Below are 12,959 nucleotides of genomic sequence, written 5' to 3' on the forward strand. Positions count from 1 at the left end.
CCCTCCATCCCACCCCACTCCCCTCCACCCCACCCCCCTCCCCTCCATCCCCTCCATCCTACCCCCACCCCCCCCCCTCCATCCCACCCATCTCACCCATCTCACCCCCCTCCCCTCCACCCCATCCCCCTCCACCCCACCCCATCCCCCCCAGCGATGCCGGGTCGGGATTCAGGTGAATCCTACAAACTCTGCGGTGGAACGTGGAAAGCTTCCCATTGGGGCAGCGTTGCAAAATCTCTTTTTGAATCTCCGGCTTCGACGCTCCCAACGCCGTGGGCCGCCGCCGGGACTCACCTTTCCTGCTCGGGCAGGAAAAACCGTCACCTCCCATCGCACCGCGCTGCGCCCAGAGCGCGTCCTGCACGGCCACGGGGAGGGCATCGTCTGCGGTGAGGGTGGGGGGCGATGGGGAGATGGGGGGCGATGGGGAAGTGAGGGGCAATGGGGGGCAACGGGACCGGGCGGAGCGCGCTGTGCTGTAGCGGTGGGTGGGCGCAACGGTGCCCCCCATCCCTCCCGGCTCCCCATCCTGCGGGGTTTTGCGGTGTTTTTGTCCCGATCTGCTTCTTCCAGATCCGCTGTTGGGGTCTGAGGGGAGCGGGGGGACGTTGGGGTGGCCGGGGGGTGCGTTGGAGGAACGTGGGGTCACCGAAGAATGTCAGTTTTTTGGTGCCGGCTCCGGGGTGCCGGCAGCTCCCCACGGTACGGGGGGTTTTGGGGTTCATGCAGACCCCCCTCCCCCCGATTCCATGCCGTGTGGAGACCCCAAAGCTGCCGTCGGACGCGGGGTGTGGGGAGGGGAGAGGGCAGCATCGGTAGAGATGGGGAAAGAAAGGAGTGGGAGGGAAAGGATGGGAGCGCACGGAGCCGCCGGGCGCGGTGTGGGCGGCTGTGAGCGTCAGAAGGCACCCATGGGTGGGGGTCCCCTGGGGCTCCGTGGTGACACCGAGGGCTGTTCCAACCTGGGTTCCAGCACCTGTGTGGGGCTGGGGGGAGCCTGTCGGTGACCCCCCCCCACTCAACTCACAGCGTCCATCCGAGGCACCATGCGGTCCGGTTGTGCCCGTGCGTTCGGCTGGCTGCTGCTGCTGCTGCTGCAGGTGACCCCAAAAGTTGCAGGTGAGCGGCTATGAGGCTCCGGGGGGGGGTGCAGAGCGATGGGTCGGGCAGCCGGGGGTGGGCTGGGGGCTGCCCCGTGTCCTCCCCCTGCAGGAGGGCGGCCCTGCAGTGCGAAGGACTTCGGGCACGGCTCGCTGGTGTGTGTGTGCAGCGCTGCCTACTGCGACGCGGTGGAGCCGGTGGTGCTGCCGAGCGAGGGCGGCTTCGTGAAATACGAGAGCAGCAAAGCTGGGAAGCGGCTGCAGCGCAGTGAGGGGAGCTTCCAGCGCAACGCCCCGAGCTCAGGTACCGCTTTGGGGTCATCGTGGAGCCATCGGGGCTGGGAAAGACCTCTGGGACCCACCCCGTTGTGCCCAAAGATCTCCACTCCCAATCCATCTCCAACCCGTCCCACCGTGCCCAAAGATTCCCAATCCCAATCCATCCCCAACCCCAACCCATCTCACTGTGCCCAAAGATCCCCAATCCCAATCCATCCCCAACCCCAACCCATCTCACTGTGCCCCATAGATCTCCAACCCACCCCACTGTGCTCGAACATCCCCAATCCCAATCCATCTCCAACCCCACCCCATCCCACCGTGCCCAAAGATCCCCAATCCATCTCCAACCCCAACCCATGCCACAGTGCCCAAAGATCCCAAATCCCAACCCATCCCCAACCCATCCCACTGTGCCCCAAGATTCCCAATCCCAACCCATCCCACTGTGCCCCAAGACCCCCAATCCCAATCCATCCCCATCCCACCCCACCATGCCTGCCCATAAAACCATGGAGGTTGGAGAAGACCTCTAAGAGCACTGAGTCCAACCTCTGCCCCACAACCACTGTGATCAACGAAGAGTCATTAAGGATGGAAATCATCTCTAAGATCACATCCAACCATCAACCCATCCCAAAGATCTCCAACCCATCCCACCGTGCCCAAAGATCCCAAATCCCAATCCAACCCCAACCCATCCCACTGTGCCCCAAGATTCCCAATCCCAATCCAACCCCAACCCATCCCACAGTGCCCAAAGATCCCCAATCCCAATCCATCTCCAACCCCAACCCGTCCCACTGTGCCCAAAGATCCCAAACCCCAATCCAACCCCAACCCATCCCACTGTGCCCACTCATAGAACCACGAAGGTTGGAGAAGACCTTTAGGATCATTGAGTCCAACCATTGACCCATCACAACCATTATGGTTGGAAATGACCTCTAAAATCACATCCAACCCATCCCACTGTGCCCAGAGATCCCCAACCCACCCCCAACCCATCCCACCATGCCCAGAGATCCCCAACCCAACCCATCCCACCTATGCCCAGGAATCCCAAACCCCAACCCATCCCACCGTGCCCAGAAATCCCCAACCCACCCCATCCCACCGTGCCCAGAAATCCCCAACCCACCCCATCCCACCGTGCCCAGAGATCCCCAGCCCATCCCACCTATGCCCAGGAATCCCCAACCCACCCCCAACCCATCCCACCGTGCCCAGAAATCCCCAACCCAACCCATCCCACCATGCCCAGAGATCCCCAACCCATCCCACCGTGCCCAGAGATCCCCAACCCCAACCCATCCCACCATGCCCAGAGATCCCCAACCCAACCCATCCCACCTATGCCCAGGAATCCCAAACCCAACCCATCCCACCATGCCCAGAAATCCCCAACCCACCCCATCCCACCGTGCCCAGAGATCCCCAACCCAACCCATCCCACCGTGCCCAGAGATCCCCAACCCAACCCATCCCACCGTGCCCAGAGATCCCCAACCCAACCCATCCCACCATGCCCAGAAATCCCCAACCCATCCCACCGTGCCCAGAGATCCCCAACCCACCCCCAACCCATCCCACCGTGCCCAGAAATCCCCAACCCACCCCATCCCACCTATGCCCAGAGATCCCCAACCCACCCCCAGCCCATCCCACCGTGCCCAGAGATCCCCAACCCATCCCACCTATGCCCAGGAATCCCCAACTCACCCCCAACCCATCCCACCATGCCCAGAGATCCCCAACCCCAACCCATCACCACCATGCCCAGAAACCCCCAACCCACCCCCAACCCATCACCACCATGCCCAGAAATCCCCACTCCCAGCCCATCCCACCATGCCCAGAGATCCCCAACCCACCCCCAACCCATCCCACCATGCCCAGAGATCCCCAACCCAACCCATCCCATCCCACCTTATGCCCGCCCGTAGAACCGTTGAGCTTGGGGAAGACCTCCAAGGCCTCCCTTCCCCTGCAGATTTCCACCTGACGTTGGACACGGCTCAGCGCTACCAGAAGGTGAAAGGTTTTGGTGGCTCCGTCACCGACTCGGCGGCCATCAACATCCTGTCCCTGCCCAAGGAGGCCCAGACCCACTTGATCCGCTCCTACTTCTCTGATGAAGGTGGGTCTGGGCAGGGTGACAATCAATCCCCCCCAAAGATCTCCAACCCGTCCCCACTGTGCCCAGTGATCCCCAACCCCAAACCCGTCCCACTGTGCCCAAGGTCCCCCAAACCCATCCCCACCGTGCCCAAAGGTCTCCAACCCCAACTCATCCCTACAAAGCCCAAAGATCCCCCAAATCCACCCCCATTGTGCTCGATGATCCCCAAACCCATCCCCACAATGCTCAGAGATCCCCCAACCCCAAACCCGTCCCACTGTGCCCAATGATCCCCCAAACCCACCCCCACCGTGCCCAAAGTTCTCCAACCCCAACTCATCCCTACAAAGCCCAAAGATCCCCCAAATCCACCCCCATTGTGCTCAATGATCCCCCAACCCCAAACCCATCCCCACTGTGCCCAATGATCCCCAAACCCATCCCCACAATGCTCAGAGATCCCCCAACTCCAAAACCATCCCCATTGTCCCCAAAGATCCCCCAACCCCAAACCCATCCCCAACCCATCCTCACTGTCCCAAAGATCCCCAACCCCCATCATACCCAAAGATCTCCCCTACGCTGTGCCCAAAGATCCCCAACCCCAAACCATTCCCACCCTACCCAAAGATCCCCCAACCCCAAACCCATCCCCACCCTACCCAAAGATCCCCAACCCCAAACCATTCCCACCCTACCCAAAGATCCCCCAACCCCAAAACCATCCCCATTGTCCCCAAAGATCCCCCAAACCCATCCCCAACCCATCCTCACCCTACCCAAAGATCCCCAACCCCAAAACCATCCCCATTGTCCCCAAAGATCCCCAACCCCATCCCCAACCCATCCTCACCCTACCCAAAGATCCCCCAACCCCCTCATACCCAAAGATCTCCCCTACGCCGTGCCCAATGATCTCCAACCCCAAACTATCCTCACTGTGCCCAAAGATCCCCAACCCCCAAACCATCCCCACCCTACCCAAAGATCCCCCAACCCATCCTCACTGTGCCCAAAGATCCCCCAACCCCAACTCATCCCCACCAAGCCCAAAGATCTCCAACCCCAAACCCATCCTCACTGTGCCCAAAGATCCCCCAACCCCAAACCCATCCCCATTGTCCCCAAAGATCCCCCAACCCATCCCCATTGTCCCCAAAGATCCCCCAGCCCCAAACCCATCCCCACCCTACCCAAAGATCCCCCAGCCCCAAACCCATCCCCACCCTACCCAAAGATCCCCCAACCCCAAACCCATCCCCACCCTACCCAAAGATCCCCCAACCCCAAACCCATCCCCACCCTACCCAAAGATCCCCCAACCCCAAACCCATCCCCACCCTACCCAAAGATCCCCAACCCCAAAACCATCCCCACAATGCCCAAAGATCCCCAACCCCAACTCATCCCCACCAAGCCCAAAGATCCCCAAACCCATCCCCACAATGCCCAAAGATCCCCAACCCCAAATCCATCCCCAACCCATCCTCACTGTGCCCAAAGATCCCCCAACTCCAACTCATCCCCACCAAGTCCAAAGATCTCCAACCCCAAACCCATCCCCACCCTACCCAAAGATCCCCAACCCCAAACCCATCCGCACCCTACCCAAAGATCCCCCAACCCCCTCATACCCAAAGATCTCCCCTACGCCGTGCCCAAAGACCCCCCACCCCAAGGTTACGGGGTCAGGGGGCTCCCTCTCCTATGGGCCACCAGCACATGGGGTGTCCGCACCCTTGGGTGCTCCCCGGGGACCCCCATTCCCCCCCCCCACCCACAGGCATCGAGTACAACCTGGTGCGCGTCCCCATGGCCAGCACCGACTTCTCGGTGCGCCTCTACACCTACGCCGACACGGAGGGCGACTTTGAGCTGAAACACTTCAACCTGACGGAGGAGGACACGCGGATGAAGGTGACCCCCTGGGAGGGGACGTTAATCACAGAATGGCCAGGGTTGGAAGGGACCTCAAGGATGACGAATCTCCAACCCCCAGCCACAGGCAGGGCCACCAACCTCCGCGTTTCACAGCAGCCCAGGCTGCCCAGGGCCCCATCCAACCTGGCCTCAACACCTCCAGGGATGGATGCCCATCCACAGCCTCTCTGGGCAGCTGTTCCAGCACCTCACCGCTCTCACAGCAAACAACTTCCCCCTCACATCCAACTGAAATCTGCCCTCCCTCAATTCCAGCCATTTCCCTCGTCCTGCTCTCATCTCCCCTTCCCAAGAGCTGACTCCCCTCCTGTTTTTGGGCTCCCTTTAGTACTGCAGGCTGCAATGATTCACCCCGCAGCTTCTCTTCTCCATGCTGAACAAGCCCAGCTCCCTCAGCCTGTCTTTGCAGGGAGGTGCTGCAGCCCTGCTCATCTCTGTGGCTCCTCTGGACCCTCTCCAACAGCTCCCTGTCCTTCTTGTCCTGGGGGTGACGCAGTGCTGCAGATGGGGCCTCACAAGAGCAGAGCAGAGAGGGACAATCCCCTCCCTGTCCCTGCTGCCACCCCTCTGCTGATGGAGCCCAGGATCCCATTTGCTTTCCCAGCTGTAATCACACCCTGCTGCCTCACGTTCAGCTTTTCACCCCTCAGGACCCCCAGGTCCTTCTGTGCAGGGCTGCTCTGAAGGGGCTCCTCCCAGTCCGTAGGGATGCCTGGGATTCCTCCGGCCCAAGTGCCAAACTCCGCACTTTGCCGCGTTGAACCTCATCAGGTTCACCCAGCCCCACCTTTCCAGCCTCTCGAGGTCCCTCTGAATGTCATCCCATCCTCCAACCTCACCGCTCAGCTGGGTGTCATCATCAAATTGCTGAGGGTGCCCTCGATTCCATCACTGATAAAGATGTTACAGAGCACCGGTCCCAAATCAGACCCGCACCCCTCCCCCTGGGAGACCCCTGGGTGACGCCACTCATTACCAGCCTCCACCTGGACACGGAGCCACTGATGACATTGTGGGGAGGGGTCTCTGCGTGAACCTGGGGGGGGGACTCACCCCACCTATCTGCCCCCAGATCCCCATCCTACGGGCGGCTCAGGCGGTGGCCGCGCGGCCGCTGTCGCTCTACGCCAGCCCCTGGACCTCCCCGGTGTGGATGAAGACCAACGGAGCGATGACGGGGAGGGGGACGTTGAAAGGGAAGCCGGGGGATAAATACCACAAAGCGTGGGCCGACTATTTCGTCCGGTGAGCATCTGATGGAGCTCGGGGAGGGCGAGGAGCTGGGCTGCCGTGATGCTGACCCTGCTGCTCCGTGCCCATCAGGTTTTTGGATGAATACGCCAAGCACAACTTGACTTTCTGGGCGGTGACGGCGGGCAACGAACCCACGGCTGGGGAGATCGTTTTCTATCCCTTCCAGTGCCTGGGTTTTTCCCCTGAGCACCAGAGGGATTTCATCGCGCGGGACCTGGGCCCGGCGTTGGCCAACAGCTCCCACCGCGACGTGCGGCTCATCATCCTGGATGATCAGAGGGTGATGCTGCCCTACTGGGCGCAAGTGGTGAGGCCTGCGGAGTGGTGGGGCTGTTTGGGAGATCGTCTGTGGTTCTGTGATCTGTAAGGACCTTCCCAACCCACCCTATAGCTCTGTGATCTGTAAGGACCTTCCCAACTCTTCCCATGGTTCTGTGATCTGTAAGGACCTTCCCAACTCTTCCCATGGTTCTGTGATCTGTAAGGACCTTCCCAACCCAACCCATAGCTCTGTGATCTGTAAGGACCTTCCCAACTCTTCCCATGGTTCTGTGATCTGTAAGGACCTTCCCAACTCTTCCCATAGCTCTGTGATCTGTAAGGACCCTCCCAACCCATCCCGTGGTTCTGTGATCTGTAAGGACCTTCCCAACCCATCCCATAGCTCTGTGATCTGTAAGGACCTTCCCAACCCACCCTATAGCTCTGTGATCTGTAAGGACCCTCCCAACCAATTCATCCCATAGCTCTGTGATCTGTAAGGACCTTCCCAACCCACCCCGTGGTTCTGTGATCTGTAAGGACCTTCCCAACCCATCCCACAGCTCTGTGATCTGTAAGGACCTTCCCAACCCACCCCATGGCTCTATGATCTTTAAGGACCCTTCCACCCCAACCATCCCACGTTTTTACGACCTTTAAGGACCCTTCCACCCCATCCCACGTTTTTACAACCTTTAAGGAGCCTTCCAACCCAACCATCCCATGTTTTTATGACCTTTAAGGACCCTTCCAACCCAACCATTTAAGGACCTTTCCAACCCAACCACCCCATGCATTTACAACCTTTAAGGACCCTTCCACCCCAAACATTTAAGGACCCTTCCAACCCAACCATCCCATGTTTTTACGACCTTTAAGGACCCTTCCAACCCAACCATTTAAGGACCTTTCCAACCCATCCACCCCACGTTTTTACAACCTTTAAGGACCCTTCCAACCCAACCACCCCATTTTTCTATGACCTTTAAGGACCCTTCCACCCCATCCCACGTTTTTACAACCTTTAAGGACCCTTCCAACCCAACCACCCCACATTTTTACAACCTTTAAGGACCCTTTCAACCCAACCACCCCACGTTTTTACGACCTTTAAGGACCCTCCTATCCCACCCCACGTTTTTACGACCTTTAAGGACCCTTCCAACCCAAACATTTAAGGACCCTTTCAACCCAACCACCCCACGTTTTTACAACCTTTAAGGACCCTCCTATCCCACCCCACGTTTTTACGACCTTTAAGGACCCTTCCAACCCAACCACCCCACGCATTTACGACCTTTAAAGACCCTTCCAACCCAACCACCCCATTTTTCTATGACCTTTAAGGACCTTTCCATTCCCCCCCACGTTTTTACAACCTTTAAGGACCCTTCCAACCCAATCACCCCACATTTTTACGACCTTTAAGGACCCTTCCAACCCAACCATCCCACGCATTTATGACCTTTCAGGACCCTTCCAACCCAACCATTTAAGGACCTTTCCAACCCAACCATCCCACGCATTTACAACCTTTAAGGACCCTTCCACCCCAAACATTTAAGGACCCTTCCAACCCAACCACCCCATTTTTCTATGACCTTTAAGGACCCTTCCATCCCACCCCACGTTTTTACAACCTTTAAGGACCCTTCCAACCCAACCATCCCACGTTTTTATGACCTTTAAGGACCCTTCCACCCCCCCCACCCCACATTTTTACCACCTTTCAGTCCCTTCCACCGCACCCACACTTCTACAACCTCCAACCTCCCACCCCCCTCCATTCCACGACCCCCAACCATTAACCCACCCCCCCCCCACCCCTCCCTGAACCCCCCCACGTATTGGGGTGGGGGGGGGCTGCGGGATCAGCCCCCCTTTTTTCTCCCCAGGTCCTGAAAGACCCCGTGGCCGCCGGTTACATCAGCGGCATCGGCATCCATTGGTACCTGGATTTCCTGGCTCCCATCGACCTCACGCTGTCCATCACCCACCACCTCTTCCCCGATTATTTCCTCCTCTCCACCGAAGCTTCCACGGGTTCCTATTTTTGGGAACCCCGGGTCATCCTGGGGGGTTGGGAGCGCGGCAGTAAATACAGCCACAGCATCCTGACGGTGGGGGTCCCAAAAATACGAGCTGTGTGTGTGTGGGGGGGGGGGGGTCTCACCGCCTTACGGCACCTCACCAAACATCTCCTCCTCTTCCTCTTCTTCTTCTTCTTCCCCAAAACAGGACCTGAACAACTACGTGACGGGTTGGACCGATTGGAACCTGGCTCTGGATTTGGAGGGGGGGCCAAATTGGAGTAAAAATTACGTGGACAGCCCCATCATCGTGGATAGCAGCCAGGGCGTCTTCTATAAGCAACCCATGTTCTACCATATGGGGCACTTCAGGTGGGGCTGGGGGCGGCTCCGGGGGTCCCGCGGAGGTGCTGGAGGTGGGAACCCCCCCCCGACCCCCCCATCCTCATCCTCTTCCCGTTCCCATCCCGCAGTAAATTCATCCCCGAGGGCTCCCAGCGCGTTGGGCTGCGCGTCGCCCGGCGCTGCCGCGGCTGTGAGTTGGAGCACGCGGCGTTCCTGCGGCCCGACGGCGCGATCGTCCTCGTGGTGCTCAACCGGTCTGTGGCCCCACAGCCCCGACCCACAGCCCGACCCCCGCCCCGACCCCCCGCCCCGACCCACATCCCAGCCCCACAGCCCGACCTCCGCCCCGACCCCCCGCCCCGACCTACAGCCCCGACCCACATCCCAGCCCCACAGTCTGACCCCCCGCCCCGACCCCCAGCCCGACCTCCGCCCCCACTCCCCGCCCCGACCCCCCGCCTCGACCGCCAGCCCGACCCCCGCCCCGACACCCCGCCCGACCCACAGCCCCGACCCCCAGCCCGACCCCCAGCCCGACCCACCGCCCCGACCCACATCTCAGCCGCACAGTCTGACCCCCGCCCCGACCCCCAGCCCGACCTCCGCCCCGACCCCCCCGCCTCGACCGCCAGCCCGACCCACAGCCCCGACCCACAGCCCGACCTCCACCCCGACCCCCCGCCTCGACCCCCCGCCTCGACCCCCCGCCTCGACCTCCGCCCCGACCCCCCGCCCGCCCCACAGCCCCGACCCCCAGCCCGACCCCCGCCCCGACCCACAGCCTCGACCCACATCCCAGCCCCACAGTCTGACCCCCCGCCCGACCCTCCGCCCCGACCTCCGCAGCCCGACCCCCAGCCCGACCTCCGCCCCCACCCCCGCCCCGACCCCCCGCCCGACCCACAGCCCCGACCCACATCTCAGCCCCACAGTCTGACCCTCCGCCCCGACCCCCAGCCCGACCTCCGCCCCCACTCCCCGCCCCGACCCCCTGCCTCGACCGCCAGCCCGACCCACAGCCCGACCCCCACCCCGACCCCCGCCTCGACCGCCAGCCCGACCCACATCCCAGCCCCACAGTCTGACCCCCGCCCCGACCCCCAGCCCGACCTCTGCCCCGATCCCCCGCCCCGACCCCCAGCCCCGACCCCCCGCCCCGACCCACAGCCCGACCTCCACCCCGACCCCCTGCCTCGACCTCCGCCCCGACCCCCCGCCCGACCCGCAGCCCCGACCCACATCTCAGCCCCACAGTCTGACCCTCCGCCCCGACTCCCCGCCCGACCCCCCGCCTCGACCGCCAGCCCGACCCACAGCCCCGACCCCCAGCCCGACCTCCGCCCCCACTCCCCGTCCCGACCCCCGCCTCGACCGCCAGCCCGACCCACATCCCAGCCCCACAGTCTGACCCCCGCCCCGACCACAGCCCGACCTCCACCCCGACCCCCCGCCTCGACCTCCGCCCCGACCCCCCGCCCGCCCCACAGCCCCGACCCCCAGCCCGACCCCCGCCCCGACCCACATCCCAGCCCCACAGTCTGACCCCCGCCCCGACTCCCAGCCCGACCCCCCGCCCGATCCACAGCCCCGACCCCGCGGTCTGACCCCCATCCCGACTCTCTCCATCCTGACCCTACAGCCCCGACCCCCATCCCAACTCTGCAGCCCTCCCCCCATCCCAACCCCGCAACCTTTACCCACAGTCCAACCCCACAGCCTGACCCCAATCCCGACCCCAATCCCGACCCCAATCCTGACCCCCATCCCAACCCTACAGCCTGACCCCAATCCCGACCCCAATCCCGACCCCCCAACCTTTACCCACAGTCCAACCCCACAGCCTGACCCCAATCCCGACCCCAATCCCGACCCACATCCCAACCCCGCAACCTTTACCCACAGTTAAACCCCACAGCCTGACCCCAATCCCGACCCCAATCCCGACCCCCATCCCAACCCCACAGCCTGACCCCAATCCCGACCCCAATCCCGACCCCAATCCTGACCCCCATCCCAACCCTACAGCCTGATCCCAATCCCGACCTCAATCCCGACCCCCCAACCTTTACCCACAGTCCAACCCCACAGCCTGACCCCAATCCCGACCCCAATCCTGACCCCCATCCCAACCCTACAGCCTGACCCCAATCCCGACCCCACAGCCTGACCCCAATCCCGACCCCAATCCTGACCCCCATCCCAACCCCGCAACCTTTACCCACAGTCCAACCCCACAGCCTGACCCCAATCCCGACCCCAATCCCGACCCCAATCCTGACCCCCATCCCAACCCTACAGCCTGACCCCAATCCCGACCCCAATCCCGACCCCAATCCCGACCCCCATCCCAACCCGGCCCCACAACCCAGACCCCCCCCCCCAACCCCATTTCCAACCCCCCCCCCAGGTCCCCCTCTGCCGTCTCTTTTGGGATTTCTGACCCTACAGCCGGACTCATCGAGGACGTCGCCCCCCCCGACTCCATACAGACGTTCCTATGGCAGCACCGGGCGTAGCTGCGCCCCCCCCCCCCCCACCCCAAATCCCCGGGGGGGGCTTTTGGGGACGGACCCCCCCGTGTCACCCCAGGGATCCGATTGATCCAAGGCTGCCCCCCCCCCCCCCGTGCTGTTTTCTATGGGGTTTTCATAAAATAATGGGGTTTTGTTTTGGATAATTGCATCTGCATCCCCCCCCCCCCCCCCCCGCAGGGATTTTGGGGTTGGGGTCACACGGATGGGGTCACGTCCTTATGGGGGGGGTTGGGGTCCCAGCCCTGCTATGGGGTTGGGGTCGCATCAGTGTTATGGGGCTGGGGTCCCATCCTTCGCTATGGGGTTGGGGTCCCATCGCATCCCTGCTATGGGGTTGGGGTCCCATCCCTCATTATAGGGTTGGGGTCCTGTCATTACTATGGGGTTGGGGTCCCATCGCATCCCTGCTATGGGGTTGGGGTCCTGTCCTTCCTATAGGGTTGGGGCCCCATCCCTCGTTATGGGGTCGGGGTCCCATCACATCCTTTGTTATAGGATCGGGGTCCCATCCCTCCTATAGGATTGGGGTCCCATCCTTCATTATGGGGTTGGGGCCCCATCCCTCGCTATGGGGTTGGGGTCCCATCACACCCTGCTATGGGGTTGGGGTCCCCTCCCTCATTATAGGTTTGGGATCATGTCATTGCTATGGGGTTGGGGTCCCATTCTCCCTATAGGGTTGTGGTCCCATCACATCCCTCCTATAGGATTGGGGTCCCGTCCCTCCTATAGGATTGGGGCCCCCATCCCTTGTTATGGGGTTGGGGTCTCATCCGTCCTGTAGGACTGGGGTCCTATCCTTCATTATGGGGTTGGGGTCTCGTTCTTCACTATGGGGTTGGGGTCCCATCCCTCCTATAGGATTGGGGCCTCATCCTTCATTATGGGGTTGGGGTCCCATCACACCCCTGCTATGGGGTTGGGGTCCCATCCCTCATTATAGGGTTGGGGTCCTGTCATTGCTATGGGGTTGGGATCCCATCCTCTCTATAGGGTTGTGGTCCCATCGCATCCCTGCTATGGGGTTGGGGTCCCGTCCCTCCTATAGGATTGGGGCCCCATCCTTCACTATGGGGTTGGGGTCTCGTTC

The 12,959-nt window shown here is 61.8% G+C and overlaps 1 protein-coding gene across 1 annotated transcript; it reads left to right on the plus strand.

The window, feature by feature from the left end:
• Positions 1-180: 180 nt before the first annotated feature.
• On the plus strand, positions 181-11,851 carry LOC149914338 (lysosomal acid glucosylceramidase-like). Its single transcript, XM_090127283.1, has 11 exons — positions 181-392; positions 1,033-1,122; positions 1,216-1,407; positions 3,376-3,522; positions 5,288-5,421; positions 6,518-6,690; positions 6,769-7,006; positions 8,856-9,080; positions 9,199-9,362; positions 9,464-9,589; positions 11,743-11,851. Exons 2-11 carry the CDS (start codon positions 1,050-1,052, stop codon positions 11,849-11,851), a joined length of 1,581 nt encoding a protein of 526 aa, XP_089983409.1. The 5' UTR covers positions 181-392; positions 1,033-1,049.
• Positions 11,852-12,959: the final 1,108 nt, after the last annotated feature.

Source organism: Phasianus colchicus, chromosome 30, assembly GCF_987193195.1.
Source record: "Phasianus colchicus chromosome 30, bPhaCol1.hap1.1, whole genome shotgun sequence".
In the NCBI taxonomy this organism is placed as follows: domain Eukaryota; kingdom Metazoa; phylum Chordata; class Aves; order Galliformes; family Phasianidae; genus Phasianus; species Phasianus colchicus.